The sequence below is a fragment of the Aythya marila genome, assembly GCF_965140915.1.
Source record: "Aythya marila genome assembly, chromosome: 3".
Lineage (NCBI taxonomy): Eukaryota > Metazoa > Chordata > Aves > Anseriformes > Anatidae > Aythya > Aythya marila.
Genome location: NC_139044.1, coordinates 33,691,170 through 33,715,030, shown reverse-complemented (window position 1 = coordinate 33,715,030; position 23,861 = coordinate 33,691,170). Strand labels below are relative to the sequence as shown.

Sequence of the window (23,861 nt, the reverse complement as noted above, 5' to 3'; positions counted from 1 at the left end):
ACAGGTGGCACAGACCGATGGGGAGAAATGGGAGACTGACAAGGAAAAAAGGTGTGGAGGGAGAAGACCTCCTCTTGCTTTGTTTCCTTTAGGAATACAGCTGTATATTCTGTTTTCAAGTTCATTTCATTGTGAAAGAAAAAGCCCCTTAGCTTTGGTCTGTATTGGAAGAGAGTTTCACTTGACAGCATTCACGTGGTTTGTCCAGAGACAGTGTGGACTGGGCATGCTATGGAATCAATTCATGACTGATTTTTGGCTTTTAACATTTTAAACTCTTCACTCATTTGCTTCATCCACAAATTGCCCAGAGCAAAATATACGGTTAAGCCAAAGACCTCGGGAAGCCGCCAAGTGCTATTTGTATTTCCCGGCTTCAGGTGCCTTCTACATCAATTGATTTTTCCCTTATTGTCCCTGCCTGTTTCCTATTTCCCCCTGGATGCACAAAGGGGCTGTTAAATTTGTCTGAAGTAAATAGACTGTTTTAATACTATGCGATGATTTTCCAGGGTGGGTGCTGCTGAGCTGAGAGCAAATAAATTATTTAAAAATTAGACTGATTAGATAGAGTCAGAATGAAAGAGAAAAAAATGAGGAAAAGCTCTTTTCTCTTGGGCTACAGAAGATGTGCTTTGGTCTAGGAAACCCACAATATATCCATCCATAATTTGAAATTCAGTCCTTTGTATCCACACATGAATGAACCCTCATTTGGGATGCTCTCTGTTCCAACAGTAGGTCTAATGGCTCAGTCTGCCTTTCTAATGCATGTTGGATACTCCCTGGCTTGTTTTGCTTGTGTGAAGGTTGTGAATTCCAGCTAGAAACCTTTAGCTTGTTTGGATGGTACCAATTTTGATGCCCTTGGTGGCTGAAGTCCTCTGAGATCCCCCTGTGGAAGTGGCAGCCTGCCTGAGGGCAAAGCAAGCTTCTTCAGCTTGTTGCCACCTTCCTCTTTAGCCCCTGGCTGGAGAAGAGGAGAGTCACCCTCAGATACAGCCCCCCTTGCTAGGACTCCTACCAAATGAAGAGGCAGACCCTGGCCTCCTACCTGTATCACGTAAGTGTCGATATGAAGGTAAAGATGGGGTGGCCACAGCCCTGGGCCACGTCCATATCACTTCCCATATAGCCACCTGTCCCCAGTGCCTGCAGACCCATCCCTCACCCCTGTCACCTAGTGTCAGCCCAGCCCTACCAAGCCAGATTCCAGCCCTGCTGAGCCCACCATAGTTTATCAGATTTCTCCTGATGGCAAATTGTGCCAGCAAGATGAGATCTCTGAGTTCAAGCCTCTCGTAGCAGCTCCAGCTCCATCGTGGAGCCAACTGAAGCTCTGTCACTATGAAAGGAAGCCGTATAAAACCCCGACATTTATTTATTTTTTTAATAACCCTTTTATTACCCTTTTCCCCCTCTACAGAACTTGAAAGCTGGTTTACTCTCACAATTTGACTATAAAATATCCATAGCCATCCAGGCAAATCTTCCCTGGGAGAGTTTTCAGACACTACTCGTTTATAATAGATATGACGAAAGAGAGAAACAGAATACAAATGGAGCGTTTGTAGCCGTGGTATAAAATATTCAGCGGGTAGCAGAGCAGAATGATGTTGAATATCTTGCAGCTGATGAGAGAGCAGGGTGAAGGGGAGCTCCCTGGAGGCAATTCCCATTCTTCTGGAGTTATTTGGTCATCGTTTTTCCTTCCTTTGCCCCCCTCCAGAGAGAGCATTTGCTTTGCCCTACAATCCTGCCAGCCCAAACAAGAAAATCAGGAGGAGGAGCAGGAAAGAAATACGGTTTCCATCAGACATTCAAGAACAAGGGTGCCTTGCTTGTGGCAGGTGCAGATATGTCAAATGAGGAATTGCTTGCTTTGCACCCTCCTTCAGCAGAGGAAGCTAGCCACGGCAGGCAGTGACCAGTTATCAAGTGCAACTCTTTATTGAGTTACTGGCCTGGTGAGTCAGCCTTGAAGCTGGGGACAAATCCCCACAGGCTTCCACCATCGGGCTCTTCCTCCCTTCCCAGAGGCTGCCTACTAGGGGGATGCTTGCAGGGGGTACCCATGTGCAAGCAGTGAAATCAAATGTACCCAAATAGCAATTTTTAGCCTCCTTTTGATTGGTGAGCTCACTGGCAGATCCTTTCCAAACTATTTTTGCTGTGCTTTTAAAGCTCTCATGACTGCACACAGGCTTATAACATGGGGTTTCTGAAAGGGGAGAGAGCAAAGACCCCTCCTTGCCCTGGGTGTCTCCCAAGCTGGGAATGTTCATCTGCTCCCCCTAGTAAAACTGGCAGGTCCTGGGCTTTGAGAGCCAGGCCTGGTTAAACACAATGTCTGAAGATCCTGCTCTTGGTTTGTAGTTTTATAGTTCAAGCTGCTTATCTGAGCTAGCAGTGCCACAGACTTACCTTGGCAAGTCCCTCTTCCAGAAATCAGAGAAGCTTATTTTCTGGGATGCATCCAAGATCTATGAAAAACCTGGAGAGTTACAGGTGCTGTTGTTCCAGCTTGGTGCTGATACGGCCCCTATCTGATCACACCAGCTAAGCCTGGCCTGTGTATAATCAGGATGGGAAGCTTTCAGTGAAATTGTAAACTACTGTGAGGAACAGTGTTTGGGACTGATTAAAAGGGATTTTAGTTCCGAGTCAGCAGAAACAATGAGCCCTGATCACACCACTTGCCACAGCATCCAAGTTCAAGAAAGCCGTAAGCTGTTTTACCAGGGTAATAGGTTTGTGGGCTGGTGGTGTCACCACTGACAGCCCCCAGCTGAGCAGGACACATAGACAGGGAGGCCTGCCAAACTGAATTGCTGCTTCTCTTCTTCGACTCAAATAACGCAGCTAGTGCAAAGGTGCGTCTGAGAGGTCGTGGTGGACGAATGCAATAGGGGACAATGTTTGCAGGGATACCTGCCATGGTTGCTTGTTGTTTCTGACAAGTGACAGTAGTAAGAGAGGTGTTAGGTCACACAAACTGACAGGTACCAGTTATGTCAATGTAAAAGTGCCCTGAACCATGAAGAAGTCCTTTTCGTAATATTCAGCATCTCAGCTCCCTTGTTCCCACCCAAACCCCCTGGATAAATGCATTCTGTTGGCTGAGCATACAGCACCATGCTACTGCATGCGGTTATACGGGTACCACCCTGGAGGAAGCTGCATTGTGCTGGAGATACAAAGTTTGCCTAATATACGACTGCAAAATTAATTAAATCCATGCCATTGTGACCAGTGCAGTATTTCTACACGGTAGAGATTACATCACTGGATTGATTGAGGGGAGGCTGATTTTCCTAATGAGTGTGATTCACTTCCCTCAAGGCTCCTGAAAACAACTTGCAGTTAGAGCTAAGTGAACAGTTTGTAATGAAAAAATGTATTTAATTTTTTTATACCCTTTCTTTTTCCACTTATTCAAATGGGTTCTTGGCTTTACTCATTCATCCATCAATGGATGTGTATTTAACTAATGTTCCGTGCAGTCGTCAAGCAGCTTGCTGTGGGCTATGGTATGGACCCTTTGGATAGACTGTGGTCTCTTCTGATAGTATCTGCTCGGTTCTTTTGGAAGTTAGTCAAATACCATCATCATGAGCAAGGATTATAAATACCTGGCAAGGTAACTACGTATTTGTAAAGTGTCATTCAAGCTCTGTAGGTTCAATACAGTGGCTCTGAACCAAAGGCTGTTGAAGTCATTGCTTTTCTAAAGACTTCAGTGAGCTTTGGATTAAAGCCATAGATCTAAAGATTATTAAGGCCAGATGGGACCAATATATCATCTAATCAAAGTTCCTGCATATCCAAGGGCAGACAACTCCCTTCAGTTACTCTTGCTGGAACCCAGTAAATAACCAGTGTCCACAGCTTGACTGGATGTTTACTTTACAAATAGCATCAAGAGCACACTTGACACAGCTTACAGATGTGGGACTGAAATGTCCCTAGCCCAAAGAGCTTGACATGAAGTTGAAGAACACTTGAAGAAGAAAAGAGAGTCATATATGTGTTGTCCTGTTTATTTCATGAACAGCGTGTCTTCGTGTCGATGCAGGCATTCTGCTATTACCTTGAATCTGTGTGCACTGATGCCCAGGTTTCCTTGCCACCCGCCCTATCAGTGCATCACTGAATCAAGTTTCCAGTGCAGACAGACACTGAAATAATGCCTTCTTCAAAAGTCCTCTTCTGCTGATTTTCCAGCCATGATCCTACTACAGAATTTGTTGGAGAGAATGTCAGGCACGGATCACTGACACCAACTCATTTGCAGGTGCCCTGAATCCTCATAGATCTTCTTTACTCCTGCTTACCTGATTTAATTCACTGTTACTTGTCCTGTGGGAAGCTGCTGCAATCCCCCTTCCCTTCCTCCAGGCTCTGAGCAAAGCATCTTTCCATTCAGACTTGGCTCACAGCAGCTGCAGCCATGTGCAAAGCTGAGTAAGGATAAACTGCAACCTGATCATCTCCTGAACGATCAGGTGTTGTATCAATTATTCAGACTCTGAAATTGCTAGGTACAAAGCATTACAGAGGCTTAAGAGAAAATGGGAGCTCTAAGTGCCTGTCTCCATGGAGCATCAGCTGTTTCGCCAGAGCCTAGTTTCAGACTTGTACAAGTGGAAGCTGAAGTTGGTCTTTCCAGGTGCACCCCCAGAGACCTCCCAGGTGCTCTGACTGCATGAATTTGGGGGGCAGGGGACAAAACTGTCTTGCACTACCTGTGCAACCATCCCAGACTGTTCTTGAACTTTAGCGAGACTTGATGTGTAACATGTATTGAAACGCTTCCCAGAAAATATAAAAATGTTCAACAAGTGTCAGTCATCACCACTGCTTCCAGGAGTGCCTGCCTCTCCCAAAGAGAGCCCCACAGGGGTGACAGGCACCCCAGCACCCGAACTGCTGGAGTTTGCACATCCTGGTTGAGAGTCTCACCATTTCAGCCTCTCCCCAGTAAGTTTCTTGGGGAAATTATAGCCAGGCACGAAATGGGAAGGGAGTCTGTGGTTATAATCATCCATCCCACCTCAAAGCCGGGAACACAGCCTGCTCAACAGCCTTCTTACAGTGCCTGGAGAGGACCCTGTCCTCCCCACTTCCCAGGCCCTAAACATCCGCCTTTCTTTGGGTCAGGCAGAGGAGGAGGCCAGAGAGCAGCTTTTGAGCAGAGTCTCCAGTTCAAGAGGAAGAATACTTCAGCTGCTCATCCCTGCTGTCTTGCCTGCTTCGGCCCTGCACTAACACAGCCCATCTGCTGCAAGCCCTGCAGCCGTGCAGCTGCCCTGTGCTTGGCTCCTGGGCGATGATGGGGAAATAGGCTGTTAACAGGGACAGAGAAGAGACAGCGTAAGTACATCTGCTTCTGCAGGGGTTTTGTCAGTGGTGGTGTCCCCCAACACCACTTGTATCCTGGGGGCTCTGAGAGGCTCCTTCCCCTCTGACCGAGGTCTTTGTGAAGCCTGCCCGCAGAAGGGATGCAAGTGCTCTTTTAAACCTGGCAGTGTCCGTGCAGCAGGCTTCCATTGCAGCTAGCCAGAGAGCTGAGCACAGTGCATGCTCTCAGCCCCTGAGCTGGGAACAGGAGTTGCACAGAGGGGCCGGCTGTCGCTGGTGGCAGAGAGGAAAGGGTCAGTCACCAAAGCTGGGGGAAGAGAGGGGTCTGCCTGGAGGCATCTGGGCACATCGCGAAACAGAGGGTGAGCAAGGAGCAGGCAGACCTCACAGCAGCTCTGGCTCACTCTGCCTCTTCAGTCTGCAGAATTGGTGGGAAAAGTCAATTACGTGTCATCTCCTTCGTGCTATGCTCCTTGTACTTCCATTTTCCCTTAGCCCAGCTAAGGTCTCCTTCTGGGTACCACCAGGTACAGCAACAGTGAAAGGAAAGGAGCTGCTTGGCTGCCTTCAGACAGCTTGGTCCCAAAAAATGTCTGAGGGGAAGAAAGACGGGATGCTGTAGATCCAATCCCTGGGCTGACCAGCACTGCTGCCTTTGGGTAGTTCTTCACAGACATCTCACCAGAGTAGGTCCGAAACCCTGCCTTATGCTTGGCCTATGTAATGAGAAGTCGTGGTCGGGCATCTGTCCTCAGCAAGGCCTTAGGACCGTAACCTAGACAGTGTGTTCTGGGGTTTGAGATGAATTTAGGTGCTCTCATGTATGGATCAGGAGGTCTCCAGGAGGTGTGGGCAAACAGAGGACCCGGTGGCTCTTAGGCTGGGTGTCTGGACTGAACACAAAGGGTGCCTTCAGCTCAGCAGAAGATGCTCCTAGCCTGATCCCACAGATGTTGCACCCAGCTGGTCAGACAGGCCTGGTGCACATTGCCATGATGGCTCTGGTGCTGGACACAGGTGGGTGGCAGCAGTAGAGTGAGCTGGCACCCAGGAGCAGAGCTGGTGTCCAAGGTGGCATTCAGGGCTTGTGGAAATGGAGCAGGGCTAGGGGCTGGGAGTCAAACACCCCAGCTGTCCTGCAGGGAAGGACATAGCCTGTCCATGTTATCCCCTGCAACATGTTTTAAGTACTGGAAAGGGATGTGGTTAAGCAAGATGGCATGATGAATCAGATGTGGAGTTGGCAAAATGCCTGAGGACTCCTGCTTCTCGTCTTTTAGATGCCAGACTCTGAACCCTCCCTCTGCTCTATTCCAGCTGCATAGTAGGTGGGCCTTTGTTCTTCTGAGACAGCATTAATTTGACTTTATGGAGTGTAGAGATTTCTTTTTCCTGTTTTTGAATTTCTTAATCCGCATCCACTTGTCCACGTGTGGGAAAGCCTGTTACTGGTCACAAACAACCTCTGAGGGAATTTTCCATGAAGAGGGATGGCAGGATTTTTCTTTGTACACATGGCTTCAAAAATGGATGTCTTGTACCATTCATCTTCATGTGCCAACACTTTCTCTAATTAGACTGTGGATCAAATGAGCAAAGGAGCTCAAGCGTAGCTCCACTGCAAGTCTGCTCCTACCATATCACCATCTGCTCTCCGTGCACACAGGCAGGTGGGGATATCCTAGAGAGAAGGATCTGTAGCTGTAGCTTGCCCACTCCCCTCCTGTTATCACTTCCATTCCTCATCGTATAAGGTAGGCACGACCATGCCATTCCATTTACCCCACTGCCTGCGTGCCCCAGGTCCCTTTCCATGCAGCATGTAACCCTCAGGTTGCCAGCCCCGTGGCCACTTTGCCTTTTTGCAGTGTTGTTGCTTCTCTGCTGGTCCATTCCCTCCACCCCAACATTCATATGCATGCCAGGCAGGTCAGATAGTGATGGATCATAGATCAATCCGTGCGATTGGCTTTGCCATGTCAGGGGATGTTGCTTCAAGCCCATCCTCATTTGATGGTGGTTTAGGAGGTCAGGGGTGGAGATGTGTTTGTTTCTTTGATTTTTAAATCCACAGTAAAATCCAACAAAATTCCCTGTAGCGAGATATAAATGATTTTCACAGGTTTGCTGTAGGGGAAACATTGCCAATCAAAACTTACTATATTGGTGTTTATCCTCAGAAAGTCCCAGCCACAGCAGGGAACTGGAGGCTGTGATTCCCCCGATCCCTTTCATCAGAGTCTCCCCAGCATAATGAAGCTGAAAGTCAGCATCCCGTAGCAATTAGCAGGCCTGTGACACAGCTCTGAACATGCTCAGTCTCTCTAAAGCCAAAGGGGATACCTCGTGAATAGAGCTGGGATAGCCCTGCTTTCCAAACTGTGACCAAGAGTCGGTGTATTTGGTACTGACAAGCTCCCTGAAGTTGCTGAAGGAGTGGAAGGTGTCCGTGTAGCGACCCTGCGAGTGGACACGGGGGCCCTGCACACCGAGCTGGGATCAGTTAAAGATGCATTGAGATAAGGTTTCTGTGTAACCAGGGGTGGAAGAAGCTGAAGGGCTTTAACTGTCTTATTCCGCATATATTAATGTATGAAGCATCATTAGAGACTGTGAAGGAATAAATACATCCTATCATGGCATGAAGGCGACTCACATTCCTTAAAATTATGACTCAGTACAAGCTGATATTATTTCCCTGTCTCTATCTGTGCTACGATTGTTTTTCCACTCTCTGCTTCCTGGCTCTCGGAGCAGTAACTTTCCCCCACAGCACTGTAACTGAGAACACAAGCCTGACACGGACTGCTTTTCATTAACATCCATTTAAATGAGAGAGGGAGAGGGGGAGAGAGGCAGAGGCGTGTATTTGTTCTGGGGATTATGAGCTGTAATAAATTCTTTCTGGGGACTTTTTTTTTGCTCCTGGGATTTGCCTGCACTAAGCTTTGGGCTTGTAGTTTGTTACCAGCAGTGTTACACTAAACCACACTTAAGGAAGTGCTCAAAGCCCCTGTTTGAGAGGTAAGAGCTCTTCTCTCCATGGTCTGGCTTTAGACCTCATATTTGGTCTGCAAATGACTCTGCCAGGCTATATAGTGTCCCAGTCCTCTCCCCACTGGACATCTCCTGCCACGATTCAGATTCTGCATCTCTTCTCAGTTTGTCTTGTATGCAGTTGTAATGCCCTGGGAATTTCCACGGGGCTCCAAGCCCTGCATTCCCCTCTCTGGACAGCTTCAGTTGGGTGCCAAGCCCAAACTGTGGCTGCAGCCAGAACTTCACAGTTCATAGAGACTGGGATCACCTGGTCCCAGAGCTGGGATGCTGCAGGAAGGTGGCGGGGAGCCGTGGTGAGATCAGCCTGAGCCTGCAGCACCCCCTGCTCCTGGCTGTGAATCCTGACAAGCTTCCCCATGCAGCCCATGGAGCTCTGCCTGGCACAGCACCCTGCCTCACAGCGCACAGCATTGTCTTCCCTTCACTTTATGGCTGCTTTCACCCCCCCAGCCTCATAAACTGAGCTGTGTGCCCAACTCTGCATGCAGCAGCGTTTTCCCACTCCATGTTCACTCTCCCAGCTGCCCCCCAGAGAGCCCTGGAGGCAACCTCTGCCTGCTCGGCCACCCCACATGTCCTGTGCCCATGGTGCTGCCCCTACAGACCCTTCCAGCTCTTCCAGATCCACGCTGCTTTTCAGTGTGACAGTGAAGTCCCCAACCCATGGAAACTGAGAGGAGACCTTTTCTTCTTGTGAGAAGGTAACATTTAAAGGCATCCCTTGGGCTACCCTATCTGGCAGCCCAGCTGGTGCTCTTTTGTGTGCGTGCCACTCTTGAAATGCCAGCTTTGGTCTTAAAGGGAGCCAGCAGAAGGCAGGGCTCGCTCCTGCTGTAATTGATTCCTCATCGCTCCTCACTGGCCTTTATTCTCGCTTTTGTTTGGGGAGAAGGAATAATACAGATTACAAGAGAAATGTGAAGATTGCCTTGTTTGGGGAGAGTAACAACAGGATTGCGGGCATCCTGGGACTTCTCTTGTGTTTGCCCGCCTCTGGTCAGCTGGAGAGATTCGGCAGCAGATAGATGGCCCGTCTTTGTGTGTGCCCTTAGGAAATGCCAGGCACATCTGATGGAGGAGATGGGGAAAAGGCGATGGCTAAACAAAGAGGTGACAAAACTGGCCAGATGGATTTGGACTCTGATACAAGAAACTGGGCATGAATTTAGTACAAAAACAGACAAAAGACTTGGCTGCAACAGCTGGCATAGGAGAACATCCCAGAAGGGCCTTTCACATCTCCACTGATAGAGGCATGGGGGTTGGAGGGTAGGTCCTACTTTGCTTTTTCTTCACCTTTGACTGTTGGAAAGGCAGAAGAGCTCAGGTATTCCTGTTCTCTGGTATATTCTTTCTCAGGTCTTAGAGCACTCGTAAAACATTTGATGTTTCTGAATTCCCCTCTCAGCCAGTGAACGTTATTGTCCCTCTTCATTACCTTCATCATGTCATGTCAGCGGATAAGGGGAATAAAGCACGGAGGGTGAAAGCAGTTTGCTAAGGATCGTGTGGCCAGTTAGCATCACAGCTGTGAATGGGGTCCCCAGTCCCCACACAGGATTGGTCCATGCATTGCCCACCTTCTGCACGGTGGTGTTTGGATGATGAATTTCTGCTCCAGGAGGAGCATCTTTGGGATCTTACAAGCATCAGGTTTGGCCTGAACTTGTGTGTCATGCTGAAAGGTACACAGGGTATGAGCAGAGTTAATTAGGCCTGAGAGGGATGTTGCCACATTGCACAGAGGTGGGTGTGAGGAGGTGTGGATTCACCAGGGGTCAGGAGCTATGGACTTCAATATCTCCATAGGCTCCACCTTCCATTTGAGCCAGAGCCTTCATCTGCTTCCTGCATAAGGATTCTGATGTAAGTAGGATCCTGGAACAATATCTGGTGCTAGGGCAGTGGGCTGCACCCAAAGCTTTCCCTTGGAAAATACAAAGCCCTGCAGCACTTGTTCCATTACGGAGCTGCCTTTCAGGCCAGACTGAAAAGCAGAGATAAAGAAGCTCTGAGCAATTAGAGAGATGACTTGGGGCTTTCTGTAGTGCAGGACTGCTAAGTTAAATGGCTCTGCCTGTAGCTCAGTTCTGAATGTTCATTTCCAGGCACTTCCACCCCAGGATACATGCCATTAAGCTGGACTGGCAGACTGTGGCAGACAGACACACAGAGGAAAGGACTAAAGCCGAAGACTTGTGCAATCTTTAACACCTATGACACTGTCAGCCCAGCTCGTATGGACAGGGGCTTCACCCCTGTTTAGTTTGAAGGCCTAGAGTCCCTGCCATGTCTCCCAGAAGCACATTCCCAGTGACAGTGTTACTGGAGAAAGGAGGGTTTGTGGTTGTTTCCCAGCCTTGGGGAGGCTTTGTGACTTAGCTGGGATTGCACGTAGGCTACAAGCAGCAGATCTGACCCCCCTTTGCACCTCTGACTGATTTGTAAGACAGTCATGGGCATATTGCTTGGCTGTTTTGACCTTCAGTTTTCAGTGTGTAGACAGGGATGGTGAAACATAGCATGTTGTGGGCAGATAGGGGAGCTTCCTTTCCAATTGCAAACCTCTTGAAGAGTGCCTGCTCGTGTTCAGTACAGTTCTACTAGGGAATTTGGAGGCCAAAAGGTTGAAACTTTTTCTCCACTCACTGCAAGGACAGTGAGCTGTCAGCCAGGAAATGCTCAGGCTCAGTTTGGGTTCAGGCCAGGTATTCACAGCCAGTGCTTTGGGGGCACTGATTTGCATTCCAGATGCTTCTCTGGGTCCTTTTCTATCTTTCCTTCTCTTTTATCCTAGGGCACAAAAGTTCATTTGCCGCCTGATTTGTCCCAGCGCTGGCTGCTCAGCCAGGCTCTGGTGTAGCAGATCCTAGCTGCAAGTCCCCAAATGAGGTTAGAATAGACAGCGGTTGTTTTTAATCCATGCTCGCTGGCAGCTCCACATTAATTCTTCATTCTCTCTCAGTTCCTCACCTCACCAGCTCTGGCCTCTGTAATTAGCTGCTCTGAACACACTGTGGCTGACACTGATCTATGGGGTTGCGTAGACCCCGCGTGGGCCATCGGTTTGGCCACAGGCCCCAGTGAGGACTGGGTATGCTTCCCAGTGAGACTTCCCTGAAGCTCCAGAGGTCAAGGAGGACACCAAGAAGCCAGTGGCTCAAAGCTGATTTTGCCAGAGGCTCCTGTGGTGTCTTCTGTCCATCCCAGGCATTGCATTTCCAGGAGCGTGATCCCACCTGCTTGCCTTTGTGTCCCTGAGCTTGCACAGTGCCAGCTGATCCCAGGAGAGAAACAAGTTATTTCTCTCCTCTCCTTGGGCTGTGGTGTGCATCCCAGCTGGGAAACTCAGAACCACTGGGGAAAGGAATTCAATAGCGGGATATTTCCAGGCAGAAGGATGTTTCTCCCCTTTCTCTTATTCGCTTTTGGCTTGCAGGAATTGGAAGGGGGATGTTGGCTCTGCGGGCTGGTCAGGCTGCATTCCAGGTGGTGAGATGTCCTCCCGATGACAGGAGGAATCCCTCCTTCCCTGCAAACCCTGCAGTCCTGCCCTCTCCCTGGCTGGTCAGGCCTTTCATCTGGTTTTCTCAGCCAGCGTTAATGCTAGAGCTTCTGAATATTTCCAGTCAATAACCGTGCCCGTCTTTTCTCAGTTCACTAAATTATACACATATTTCATTCTTTTAACCTTTTCTTGTAAGTCAGCCACTCAGAATCTAAACATTTAATCATCTTTATTGTGCATCTCTGAACTCCCTGTAATGTATCTCGCTCTCTGACAGCCAGGCACTTGACAGGGGTACTTCCATGTCCTTGTCCTTCACACAGTAACCCCAGGGCTGACATGCCAAGAAGAATTTCAGGGTATTGTATAGGAAGGACATTATTTAGGAAAGCCTCTTTCCCTACCCCTTCACCTGACTGTTCCCTTATGCCTCTCAGAAAAGCGCACCAGGTGGGAAAGCAGCATCCCAAGCACAGACAGACTAAGGACACCTAAGTAAAGGCTGTTATTGCCTCTCTGCTCTCAGAGGTAATACGTCTGGGTATGGAGACCACAAACACTGATGAACAACCATAGAGTCATGATTGATTTTTTTGGTTCACCAGCTGAATTGAAAAAAAAAAAAAAAAGTGTTTCAGTTCAACCCCAAATGAATGTTTAAAAATGTTTTCAGAAAAGGAAAAAAAAACAACAACAAAAAAACAGCTGAGGAAGATTGCTGAAAATACACTACAGAAAGGTAAACAGATAGTTTCATTTGTGGGTGGAGTGTAGGGGGGGTGTGACAATTTTCAAAGCAAAAACTGGAAGCGCTTTGAGATTTGTTGGCTTTGTTTTTGTTCTAATGGTAGACAAAACCTTTGGGGAATTGTTTTGATTGCAAGGGCCTAAAGCCAGTGCTGATTCACAGAGTGTTTGTGTCCCTCTGAAACCTGGGGGCTGGGATGGGAAGCAAGTGGCTGCTGAGGACATGGGTCACATTTCTAATGGCCAGAGAGCAAGAAGAAGGCTGTAGGCTGCATGTGCCAGGTGTTAGTGGTGAATGCGGAGAGGGGAACATGTGTCCCGGCCTCCCCAGTTCAAGTAGGATGTGGAGGAACTGGTGTGGGTCCATCGGAGAGGCATCAGGCTGGTCAAGGGCCAGGAGCACATGTGCTGGAGAAAAGAGGTCGAAGGAGCTGGACTTGCTCAGTCTGGTGAAGAGGAGGCTGCTATCAGCCCTTGGCCCCTGACTATTTGAAGGGTAATTACAAAGATAACTGGTCCAAACTCTTACCAGTAATACGTGACAATATAACAGGGAACAGTGGCCACACATGGCAGCGTTGAAGGTTCATGTTGGACATTCAGAAAAGCTGTTGTCCTCAGAGAATTTCAGGAAACAGCTTCAGGCAGGAGGTTGAACAGGACCTCTCTGGAAGTCCCTTGCAGCAAGCTTTTCTGCCACCCACTTCTTGTGCAAGGCCACATCAGCCATGCCACAGACTCTTTCTTCCTCATCAGGTCCTCTCTGTCTTCATCAGGGTCTGTATCCTCCTTGGATAGCCCAGGTGGTTGAAATATTGCCAGTGGGACATGCAGGTCAACCCAGAAGAAAAAGCTACTCCGAGGATCAGCCCATCGGGCTGGGCTTCCTGCATACCCCCTGTCACCAGCGCCCGGTTTCTCCCCTACAGGCTCCTTGAATCTGCTGGTTCGTGTGCGGAACAAGCGGGCCATCGACACCCAGGTGTGGTCGCTCAGTGGGAACAGGGGGAACATGTGGCAGCAAGCACACGTGCCCATCAACCCGCCAGGACCCTTCCAGGTAATTCAGGTCCACCACCAGGGAGCTGCCTGCCACCTACCCCATCCATGTGCCATGGCCCATAGGACATCTCCCAGCACAGGTCTGCCTCCATGGCATGGGGGCTGGTCGGGCATGGGGAGGGCACGTGGGAGCTCTGCACCCTCAGGGTCACTAGAGCTAATTAGTGGAAATCAGAGGTGACAGCGCTGGAGGTTTCTCATAGCGTGTCTTACAAGAGCCCACCCCCACGGTGCCTCTGGTTTAGGACCATAGGACAGCCTGTGAATGTGGACTGGGCACGCTGTATCCCCTTGACAAGTCATTTATGAGTAACAGACAAGTGTGTGGCTTTGTTACTGGATGTTTTATTGCAGGTGCCTTTGCCCAACAGGGTACTTGGCTGTTGTAGGGTTGTTTGTGAGAGCTGGGGCTGTGCAGGCTGGTAAGATGTGGTACTGTGGCAAAACGCCCAGCATGCTTTTGGGTACTGTAAAATAATAAATAAGGATTTAGTTACTCTTGTGAGTGCTATTCAGTGCTGGGTTTGCTCATGTAACATACTAAATAAAGCAAAACTCTACATGCTCATTTTTTGACTGCAGATGCTAAGCACACGGGGGTTGGCCCGCTAAGCTATGGGGCTCAGCCCTCCAAATCCTGTGGGTGCTGGAGAGATAGGGGGAGTCAATCACTGGGGGACCGGTAAGGGCTGGTCTGTGCCCTGCTCATCCCTGCAGAGCCCCGCAGTGAGGCTGTTCCCCCTGCATGGGAAGGGAGCAGGTCCTCCGCAGCTTCACAGGGGGCTCTGCCCCGTGCTCTGGTTGCAGATCATCTTTGAAGGTGTCCGGGGCACGAGCTACGAGGGGGACATTGCCATCGACGATGTCACTCTGAAAAAGGGGGACTGTCCGAGGAAGCCAATTGGACCAAACAAGGGTGAGAGTGTGTGTGCCTCAGGGGAAAACCAGCTGGTGGGGGTGCAGATGTGAATGCATGTGCTAGGGATGTATAGCTCCTTTCACAGCACAGCGATGTACTGATGGGACCCGACAAGATGGTCAGCTCCACCAACAGAAGATAGGAGAGGCCCTGTCAGACCCTTGAACTCATTCTTTATAGCAGTGAGTCAGCAAGAGCTCAGAGGAGCATCCTGTAGGAGCTGTGCTGCCAGACACCAGCATGCTGAAGTCCATGCCAGTAGGTTGGATTGGGGGTGTTGCCCCCAGGCTGCTAAAAGCTTCTGCAATATTTAATTTCCTGGAAGCCCTAGGTATGGTGGCTTTGGAAAGGGAAAGTGCTAAAGGGCTTCTGCAGGGTTAAGTCAACTTTTATCCAGGAAAAAAAATCTGCCTCTTGTGGCCTGGAGCAAGGAGTGCTGCTCTTCTTCCCATTGCCCTCTGAGCAGAGAGGCATGGCCAGGCAGGTTATTACACGAGTGATGGGAGCCAGCTACCTGAGCTGGATATCACCTCCCTCCTGATCCTGACAATGGTGCTTAGCTCACATCCACGTTTCCTGGTGCCGGCTTTCCAGGAAGTGAGACAGCCCCATTCACTGAGGTCGAAGCCATAGCAAGGTGCACAATCAGTATGCAGATGTTAGTCCCGGGGTAGGAATCACTGGTGTGTTCCATGCCTTAGTCCTGACTGTGCCCTCTGTAACACGCCCCGGTTAGGCAGGAGAGCTGATGTCCACTGTATGCAAGCCAGAGATTTGCAAGCATGGTTTGATTTATTTATTTTGAAAGAAAAAAGAAAAATAATGTTGAGAAAGACTTTCTGTCAACAATTTTCTTAGTTCCAAAGGTGAAGGGGAAAACAAAACATCAAAACAGGCAGAACACCCCAAAAATGTCCAAATTTTCCGTGCAGTTAAAGATCTGTTTCAGCCTAGCATGGCCAAACTCCAAACAAACCACAAGCAGAACTTTTTCTTTGGCTCAAGCTGAATCTTCTGAGGAAGAGAGGAGGTTGGATTGCAAAAGTAACCAAGACTCAGCATTTTCACCCGTGCTGGAAAGAAAATAAAATTGGGAAGCCTTGAAAATGTCCAGGGAAGGGTATAAAGACCTTTCATTAGATCTGAGATGTGCTTTGTGGTTTGGGGTGGGAGGAGAGGTGTTGACACTGATGTGCACTGACGTGTTTGATGAGGTCTGTCTCTGTCCCATCACTAATTCTCTTTCTCTCTCCTTGGCTGGCAGCGGTTGCTCTTCCAGGAAGTGGAGTCCCAGCCCTGCACAGCCCTTGTCTTTGTGGCCCATTGACTTTCTTCCTTTACGTGCTGCTCAGATGATGGCAAGTGAGCGCTCCTGTCTTCGGACCGAGACATTCCTGCTCCTTTCCTACTCAGCCACCTCTGCTCCTCTTCCTCCCCTCCTCACTGGCACACCAAAGTGTCCATACGTTACCAAAGACTGACAGGCATGACCACGCAAAGGGATCTGGCTCAGAACTGGAGCACTCCTTGAGAAAGTCGTAATGTCTAAAACAAAATTAAAAAAATAAAGACAAGGTTTTTTTAAAAGCACGTGCACAAGAGAGTGAGAGAAAGAGAGGAAGGAAGGAAAGAAACAGAAAAACAGGAAAGAAGGAATGAAAGACAGAAAATAGGAATGAAGAAATGTGAAGAGCAACTAAAGGAGGAAAAAAAACACCCCCATGGTTCCTCGGGAATGTCGGACAGGGCTTCCTCAGGGAAGTGGGAACTTGTTTTAAACAAACAAACAAACAAACAAACAAAAAATATATTAAAGCACAAATTTCTACCAGAACAGTTACCTTCTTTACTGCAGAGCCCACGGCTTCGTGGACGACACACCGCAGTGCTCCCCTCAGCACCCCTGCTCCCCTGCTGGCTGGGGCTGCCCTGCAGCACCGCAGCGGCAGCCCCACGTGCTGGCAGCCAGAGCACCTTGCCTCGTCCGCATGTGCTTCAGTGTCTCCATCCACCCTCATCCTCCAGGCTCCCATGTATTTAATTGCCCCCCCTACCCCCGGTGTGGTTTGCTTTGGCTCGCGCTGCCGTCCTGTCCCCACCTCTCTGTGCTTCTCGCCCGGCTGCCTGAAGAAGACGGAGCAGGAATGGACCCATCCCATGGACCGCGCTCAGGGGTGGGGGAGGCCCGGCTGGAGCCGGCCGTGGTGCTGGCCTCAGCCTCGTTCCCTCTCTCAGCACCTCCGGCTGGGTGGAGAAGCTGTGAGAGCAGGTCTGAGCTGCAGACAGAAAGGTCTCTCAGCGGGGCTGAGGGATGCGCTGGGGTGGGGTGGGGTGGGATGGGAAGGGGGAAGCTGTTGCACATTGGCTTCCCCCTACTTACTTTGGGATATGAGCTGCCTCAGCCCTAAGACCAGGATTGTTTCTCTGTCTGTCTCATTAGTTATTTATTATAATCTTTAATTCCTTTGCCTAACTCCCCAGCATTCGAGCGTTTTGGGTTATGGGAAGGGTCAGGCATCTCAACCTCCTCCTGCCAAGCAGCAGGCCCCGTGCCCCTGGTCAGAAAACTGCTGAGGCCTTATCTGCAGAGATTGTGAAATGTGGCAACAGCACCGCTGCTCGGGGGAGAGGTGGCTGGGTTTTGTCAGCACGTGCAGGCTTAGGGCTACTCCGCTCTCACTGGCAACAAAATAGGTTGAGGAGCTGCAGGGTGGGACAGGCAGGAAAGTGCCCCAAGGAAGGACAGAGGCAAAAAGCTGGACTAGAGAAAGGGGCTCGTTCTGAGATCTGCTGCTGTTTGTGCCTGAGACACGTGGGAACAGACAGGGAGTGGGGGCTTCGTCTTCTTTCTGCTGGCATCAGGAAGGGGTAAAGCTGGTGTCTCTGCAGCAGACCTGGCCTGCTCAGGGTGGAGGCACGTGCTGCTTCAGGTGAAGCCCCAGGAGAAGGGACTGCCCTGCACTGTGAGAGCCTTGCTGCTACTGGAAGCAGCTCAGGGCATGATCTGCCTCCCTGCACGGGACAGAGTTGGCCCCACAGTACTGTGGACTGGGGTTTACCAGCCTGCTATATAAACAGGATTTCTCCCCCTAAGGGGCACCCCACCTGTACTCCACACCCAGGGCACCACAGATGTACAATGAGCTCTCTCACCACCCCCCGTACCCACGGCTCTCTCCCCATTTCTGATGACCACATCAGCTTCCCTGAGACAGCTGCATTTGTCCAAAACCACCTGAATGTACTGGCTGCCTCCTGCGCTGCTCAGCTTCTGGAAACGGCTGGTGCCTCCTTTCCTCCACTGATGGAGGGGAAAAGCTTTTATTTAACTCCCAAGAAATGCAGTCTGAAGTCCTCAAACCCAGCTCTCTTTGCTCCTGGGCAGGAGTTCCTCTGCACTAACACTTCCCATCCAGCTTTGGAGAGAGAAAATGGCATCAGCTCTGAGTGATGAGGGGAACTCCTTCAGAGTGGACAGGTGAAAGGGGATGAGAGGGGTCTCCCTTGCTCCTGTTGCTCTTCTCCACTTCCAGGAATGATCCCTATCATCTGCTCTGTCTCCATTCCTCCCTCCAGAGCCCAGACCTTGATCACACTGAATATCTGACCAGGAGATCTGTGGCAGTCTCCCAGGGCCAGGCAGCGCTGTGGGATGTTGTGTGTGCCTAGAGCAACTCAGCTTCTTGCTGTCTGTTGCTGTTTTCACAGGCAATCAGTGCCCTTGTCATCTCTTAGCTGAGCTCTTTCCGTCCAATGCTCTGCTCTTCCTGTCCTCCGTGTCTGTTTGAGGCCAGAATTCATCACTCTGCCCCTGGCAAGAGCTCAGGGCAACCACCTCACCTCCTAGGCCTTGAGGCAGAGACCCTCATGGCCTTGCTCCAGCACTGGTGGAACATACCTGCGAGGAAGGGTGTAAATGCCTCACAAGCTGACCCGTGGCCATGGGTCCAGGGCAGATCAAGCAGCTCGCCCCAGCCAGAGGTGAAGCCTTCTCCTGCTGCCAGGAGCAGGCGTGCCTCTTGCCGGCACAGCAGCCTCAGAAACAGTCTCAGGGAGCCCCTTCCCTCTTAGAGCTCTTCTCCTTTACCTCTGGCTTGAAAGCAGCTGCTGGCGAGTTTGGGGGAAAGTCATTAACCCAAGTGCCTCGGCTTGTCAGAAGTACCGAGGAAGAAAGGAAGGACCTCATTTCCCTGGCAGGTGTGCAGAGACAGCGTAGCAGAGGAAAGAGGCACTTCAGCAGCAAGGATGAGAAGCTGTGCAGCGATGGAGGGGGTCTGTGTGTGTGTGTGTGTGCTGTGGTGGAGGGGAAGGCTCCATCCCTGCTCTCCAAGGGCAGTGGTATTTGGGGTTTGCTACCCCAGCCCCATGCTTGAGGGGGCAATTCTTCTCGAGGAGGTAATGCACCCCAGGTGAGATATAAAGCCATGCCCCTTACCCCTCAAAATTAAAGACCCCCTCACACTATTCGCAGTGTTCTGGCTAAATAACTGTCCTTAAACTTAATTACAGACTGTCTTCTTAAATATCTGTTGCAGTCCCAACTGGGTACATTATGTTTCTCTCCCTGATGTTTTATGTTGCTGTGTGCCTATCGAGTAGCTGCTTTATTCTGCTCCAGAAGTGGCTGCATTTCAGTGATGGTGGAGATTATTCCTGTACATAGAATGAAAGTCCCTGCAGAAGAAAAGTGCAATATAAATTTAAGAGACTGCTTTTATTTACAAGGAGACCTCTGCTTGGTAGTTGTAGAAATACATTAGGAAGAATGCTGTGTGGGTGTTAGCCGATATATACTCCATTTCTTTTTTTTTCTTCTTTTTTTTTTTTTCTTTTTTTTTTTTCCAGAGTATAAAACAGAAAATATGTGAGTGTGCAGGCTCCTGGGTATAAGCTGTAGATATTAGAAGTAGTGACTGCTACTGTGTAGTTACAAGCGGGGCTTACAAAGAAACTTTCATTTGAAACCTCTTTTTGTAGTTGTTCATTGTATTCTGAAAAGAAAAAAAAAATACAGTTTTTGTATTATAATTTTCCATGTTTTGATGCAAGTCCCAATAACAGGTCATCAACAGGACTTTAATCAATGGCTTTTAGCAACACAAATACAAATTCCTACTACTTGCTCCGAGGAGCAGCTCCCGGCTGGTAGTAGTAATAGCCTATTTTTCTCCCACGTAGATCAGCCGCTGGAAAGCGAGGGAGCAAATGTGTTTCATCTGATGCGAAGTTAAGTAATTCGGAATGCCTGAGCACTGCTCTTTCCAGCCGTATGGGAGTGAAAAGATGTTTCATCTCCGTGACAAATCTCAGCGCGGCGCGGAGCGTGTGAATGGCTCGGCAACTCCTGAGCTGCACGGGTGGGCACGGCACGCCTGGTCTGCCCCGCAGCGACGGGGAGCCTGGCTTCTGGGAGGGGGTTTTGTTCTGGAAGGAGGTAGGGCAGCGATCAGGGGGACAGTGGTGGTGGTGGGGGGGGGGGGGTGTTCAGGTGTTTAGGCTGGAAAATCTCCTGCAAGGATAATTTGTGGTTGTATGAACGAGAATAGTAAATGCCATACAAATTGTGTTCCGCTCTCCATTGCTGTTCGAAGTATGGAAATCTGATTTCTCTCTGTACGAAGTCCTGCGGGTGCACTCCTCCAGAATGACGTGGAAATGCAACAGTGCCGCAGGGAGGGCAGGGAGCCCCCTCCCCAGCCTGTCGCTCCCTCTCCGCACCCGGAGAACCGCTCTGCTCTTGGGCTCCCAGCCGGCCAGGACGGTCACCGAGCAGCATCCCTCCATCACTGCCCTCAGCCTTGCCTCCAGGCTGCGCCCACCCCTGTGCAAGGTGCCGGCAGGAGGAATCCCTGCTCCCCTCTATCCCTCAGCAAGGCTCAGGCAGGGAGTTCTGCCTGTGGGAACAGCCAGGGGCTCCTTCATCCGTCATTGCCCCCAGGTGATGCCCAGCTCTGCGTCCAGGGAGCAGGATGCTGCTTTTGATGGGGACAGGAGCTGCACTGTGAGTGTCTGCTGTGCGAGAGAGAAGCCATCTCTCACCCTCCTGGCTTTGGCAGGGATCTGAACTGCTCAGGGCATCTTGTCTCTTCCAGGCTGCCTTCAATGTGGGTGCACCCTGCACTACAGAGCCACCAGGCATACAGCAGCATGACCCCATGCAGGCTGCTGGGGAAGCCAGGTGCTGCCTCCATGTGTGTTTTACTTTGGCCCCACTATTACCTGCTCATCCCGCTCGGCCTGGGAAGGCATTTAATGCAGACAAAAGGCATTTGCAGAAAAACAAGTCCCGGAGAGCTCTGGAAATTGCATTTTAACAGGACCCAATTTACACTCCCTGGTAATAACTGGCGGCTGGTGGTTTCCAGCAGGGAGCTGAATAGCCCCAGTACACTCAGCATCCTAATTGGTAGCTGTGATATATATGTGCTTTTCAGCAGTCACCCTTTTGGAGCAAGACATGTGCCAGTTTGCCTGATTGTCTGCAACCACCCAGCCCATCATGGGGGATTCTGGGGTCTTCAGGTGGCTGCTCACAGCCTGGTGTGGTCACCTTCTCCATCTGGCTCCCTCCAGTCCTGTCACAGGGTTGCTGGGTCTGCCTGGGTGCTGGTGATGGAGCAGAAAGACAAGAGGACTTCAGGGCATGTGTTGGCTCCATCAGGGACCTTGTGAAGGTCACATCCTGTCTTCCCATGGGAAAAAGAGGGCTCATGACAGCGCCAAGAATGGCTGAGAGGATGAACCAGGGCATGATGGCATTAATAGTGAAAAGGAAAGAAGGCTCCACACTGCATTGCTCTTGTTTTCAGTGGTGGCAGGCAGTGGGCTCAGCTCTGCAGCTGCTTGGTTGGTAGGTGAAGGAGAAGAAAGAAAAGCACTTAGATCAGATTGCTCAGCTTGAACCTGTACCACTGCAATGGTGAAAAGCCCTGGGGAAGCTGCAAAGGAACAGGAGCAAGGGAGGAGCTGTCTCTGCTGGCAGGGAGAGCTGGGCAAATAGCTTTTGTGTGGAGACCTGGGAAGGTCTGCGCTTTTTTGTATAGCTTGGGGATGGCCTATAAACCACTTGCTGCTGTGGAAGGAGGCACAATTTTATGCTTCCATTGACTCCTGCCCTAAAGGCTGATTTAGCTATGAGTGCTTGGCTTGCAGTGGGATTTTTTACCCTCAGGGTGGCCTGGACGCAGCATAGCACAGCTGGACAGCCCTCACACAGTGCCATTCCCCACAGCAGGGCTGGTGCCCAGGGCTGGCTGCTCTGCTGGCGGTGGTTGATGTGATAACGGCCAGTCCTTGGCTAAGCACTGAGCCTGCTGAAGGGTAACTGGCTGCTCTGCCACCCTGCATCAGCATCTCTGCGTTCCTCCTGGTCTCCTTTGGCAGAAGGAGCTGGGCTCTGGTCCTGCCATTTAGGCAACAGCGTGGCTTTTGGTTGCATAAAACCCAGCTGTTACTGCGAGGATTTACTCCTGGATGATCAAAACTTGCATACCTGTGGCATAAGCTCATCAGCACAGACAGGCACTGAATAGGAGCTGAAATACACCAGGCATTGGCAGTCCTGCTCAGGCAGGGGGGTGAGCAGCAACTTCTTTGCCCCCAGCATTACAGCTGCTCTGGGTGCAGGCTGAGCCCACACAGCTCCAAGAGAGCTGCCCCACCTCCCCACCTGCATCTCTGCCCCTGCTGGCAGGCACCAGCTGGTTTTCTTTTGGTGCTGTGATAATAAGATGGCATTGAGATGAAGATGTCTCCAGGAGTTGCTTGCACGGTGTAGGTCCAGCTCTGGTGAGGTGCGTCATCTTAGCAGCATGTGAAGAGATCAGGACTGCAAACGGAGGTGTGGGTGTGCAGCAGCTGCCAGCGATGCAGTAGAGAGGAGAAAGGACTTAAAAACCTCTTCTGGATGCAGCAGCTTCCCACCTTTCCCTTCTCCCACTGGCCACACTCGAACCCTTTGCAGGTCTCCGGGTGGGTCAGCCCATCCCTCAGCCAGCCCAGGAGGTGATTGCAGATGTTTCCCCTCAAGTGCCTGATCCTGTGCTGAGCACCTCGGGCAAGGTGCTGAGCACCCTCCAAGGTGGGGACATTCAGTATATATCTTGTCCCACTGGGCCTTGGTCCCAGGAATTGGTTACTGGTACCAGTAAACACGGAGCAAAAGCCAGCAGAGGCTGTAACGGCACGGTGAGCTCAGACAGCACCTAGGTTGTGGTGAGAGGGGAAAATCAATTCCTTGCTGCCAATGGAGGATTCCCTGGGAAATTCAGATGCTGGTGGGGGAAGCGGAGCAAAGGAGCTTTCCTGTGCATTTATCTGGTTGTTTCCTAGGGGCCCCTGGTACGTAACATCCTGGGACAAGAAGACTCCCAGAGTTTGCTGGAGGTGACCTGTTGCTCTCATCAAGCCTTGCTGTTTGTCCTCTTCTGCTCCCCAGCCCTAGCTTCTCAGTGCATTGGTGTAACTGGTGGCATCAGCTCTGGGTAAAGAGGCCTAGTGCCAGTGTTTTTAAGTAGATGATCTTGGCCTATTTTCATGGCTCTTGGGATCGTCTAGATCTACCCTCTCACCCCAGAGGGCTCCACGACATGCATCCATCTCTCAGGACATTCCCAAAAAGCTGGGGATGCTACAGATACTTGGCTCTTCTTTGTGCTTTTGGTCATAGCCCTTGCCTAACAGCATGGAGACAGTCCCCTGAGTCTAGATGGGGTGGGAGATTTGGTGCTGGATGGTTTCACTTGGGTCTTTTTCCCCAGCCAGAACCATCCTGCCTGTATCACAACGCACACAGAGGAGGAAAGGGGCTGTCACCCAGTATGCGACTGTCTCACGGGGCAGCAGCTGTGGCCAGAGGTGAGCATCAGGCAGTGCTTCCCACACTCTTCCTCACTCCATCCCCCTGCCCCAAACTCACCCTCACCAGGCATTTCATTTCCAGCCTGGAGAGACCAGCAGCAGATCATCCCTGGATCCCATAGATGGGGATCACACCAAAATCCCGTCCTCAGCTTGCAAGGGGCAGGGAGAACCAGCTCAGGCCCAACAGTGAGCCACTTCAGTGGGATCCAGAGCCAGCAAGATGCCACCCCTCTCGTGCTTCCAGGTTGCCAAGGCCAGTAGAAAGTATGTGTTGACCTGACGGAAGCACCCAGAAACACCCCCCCGAAAGGAGCTGCGCACAGACTCTGTGTATTTGGTGTT

The 23,861-nt window shown here is 50.5% G+C and overlaps 1 protein-coding gene across 1 annotated transcript in view; it reads left to right on the top strand.

Annotated features, from left to right (window-relative positions):
* The window catches only part of MDGA1 (MAM domain containing glycosylphosphatidylinositol anchor 1), a gene marked incomplete at its 5' end in the record, with an annotated part of 132,499 nt that extends 116,473 nt beyond the window's left edge, over positions 1–16,026 (top strand). The window contains 3 exons of the mRNA XM_082755484.1: positions 13,606–13,736; positions 14,546–14,654; positions 15,922–16,026. Of these exons, the coding sequence (XP_082611610.1) occupies positions 13,606–13,736; positions 14,546–14,654; positions 15,922–16,013 (332 nt within the window). The 3' untranslated portion in view covers positions 16,014–16,026. The remainder of the gene's footprint in view (positions 1–13,605; positions 13,737–14,545; positions 14,655–15,921) is intronic.
* Between the last annotated feature and the right edge of the window lie 7,835 nt (positions 16,027–23,861).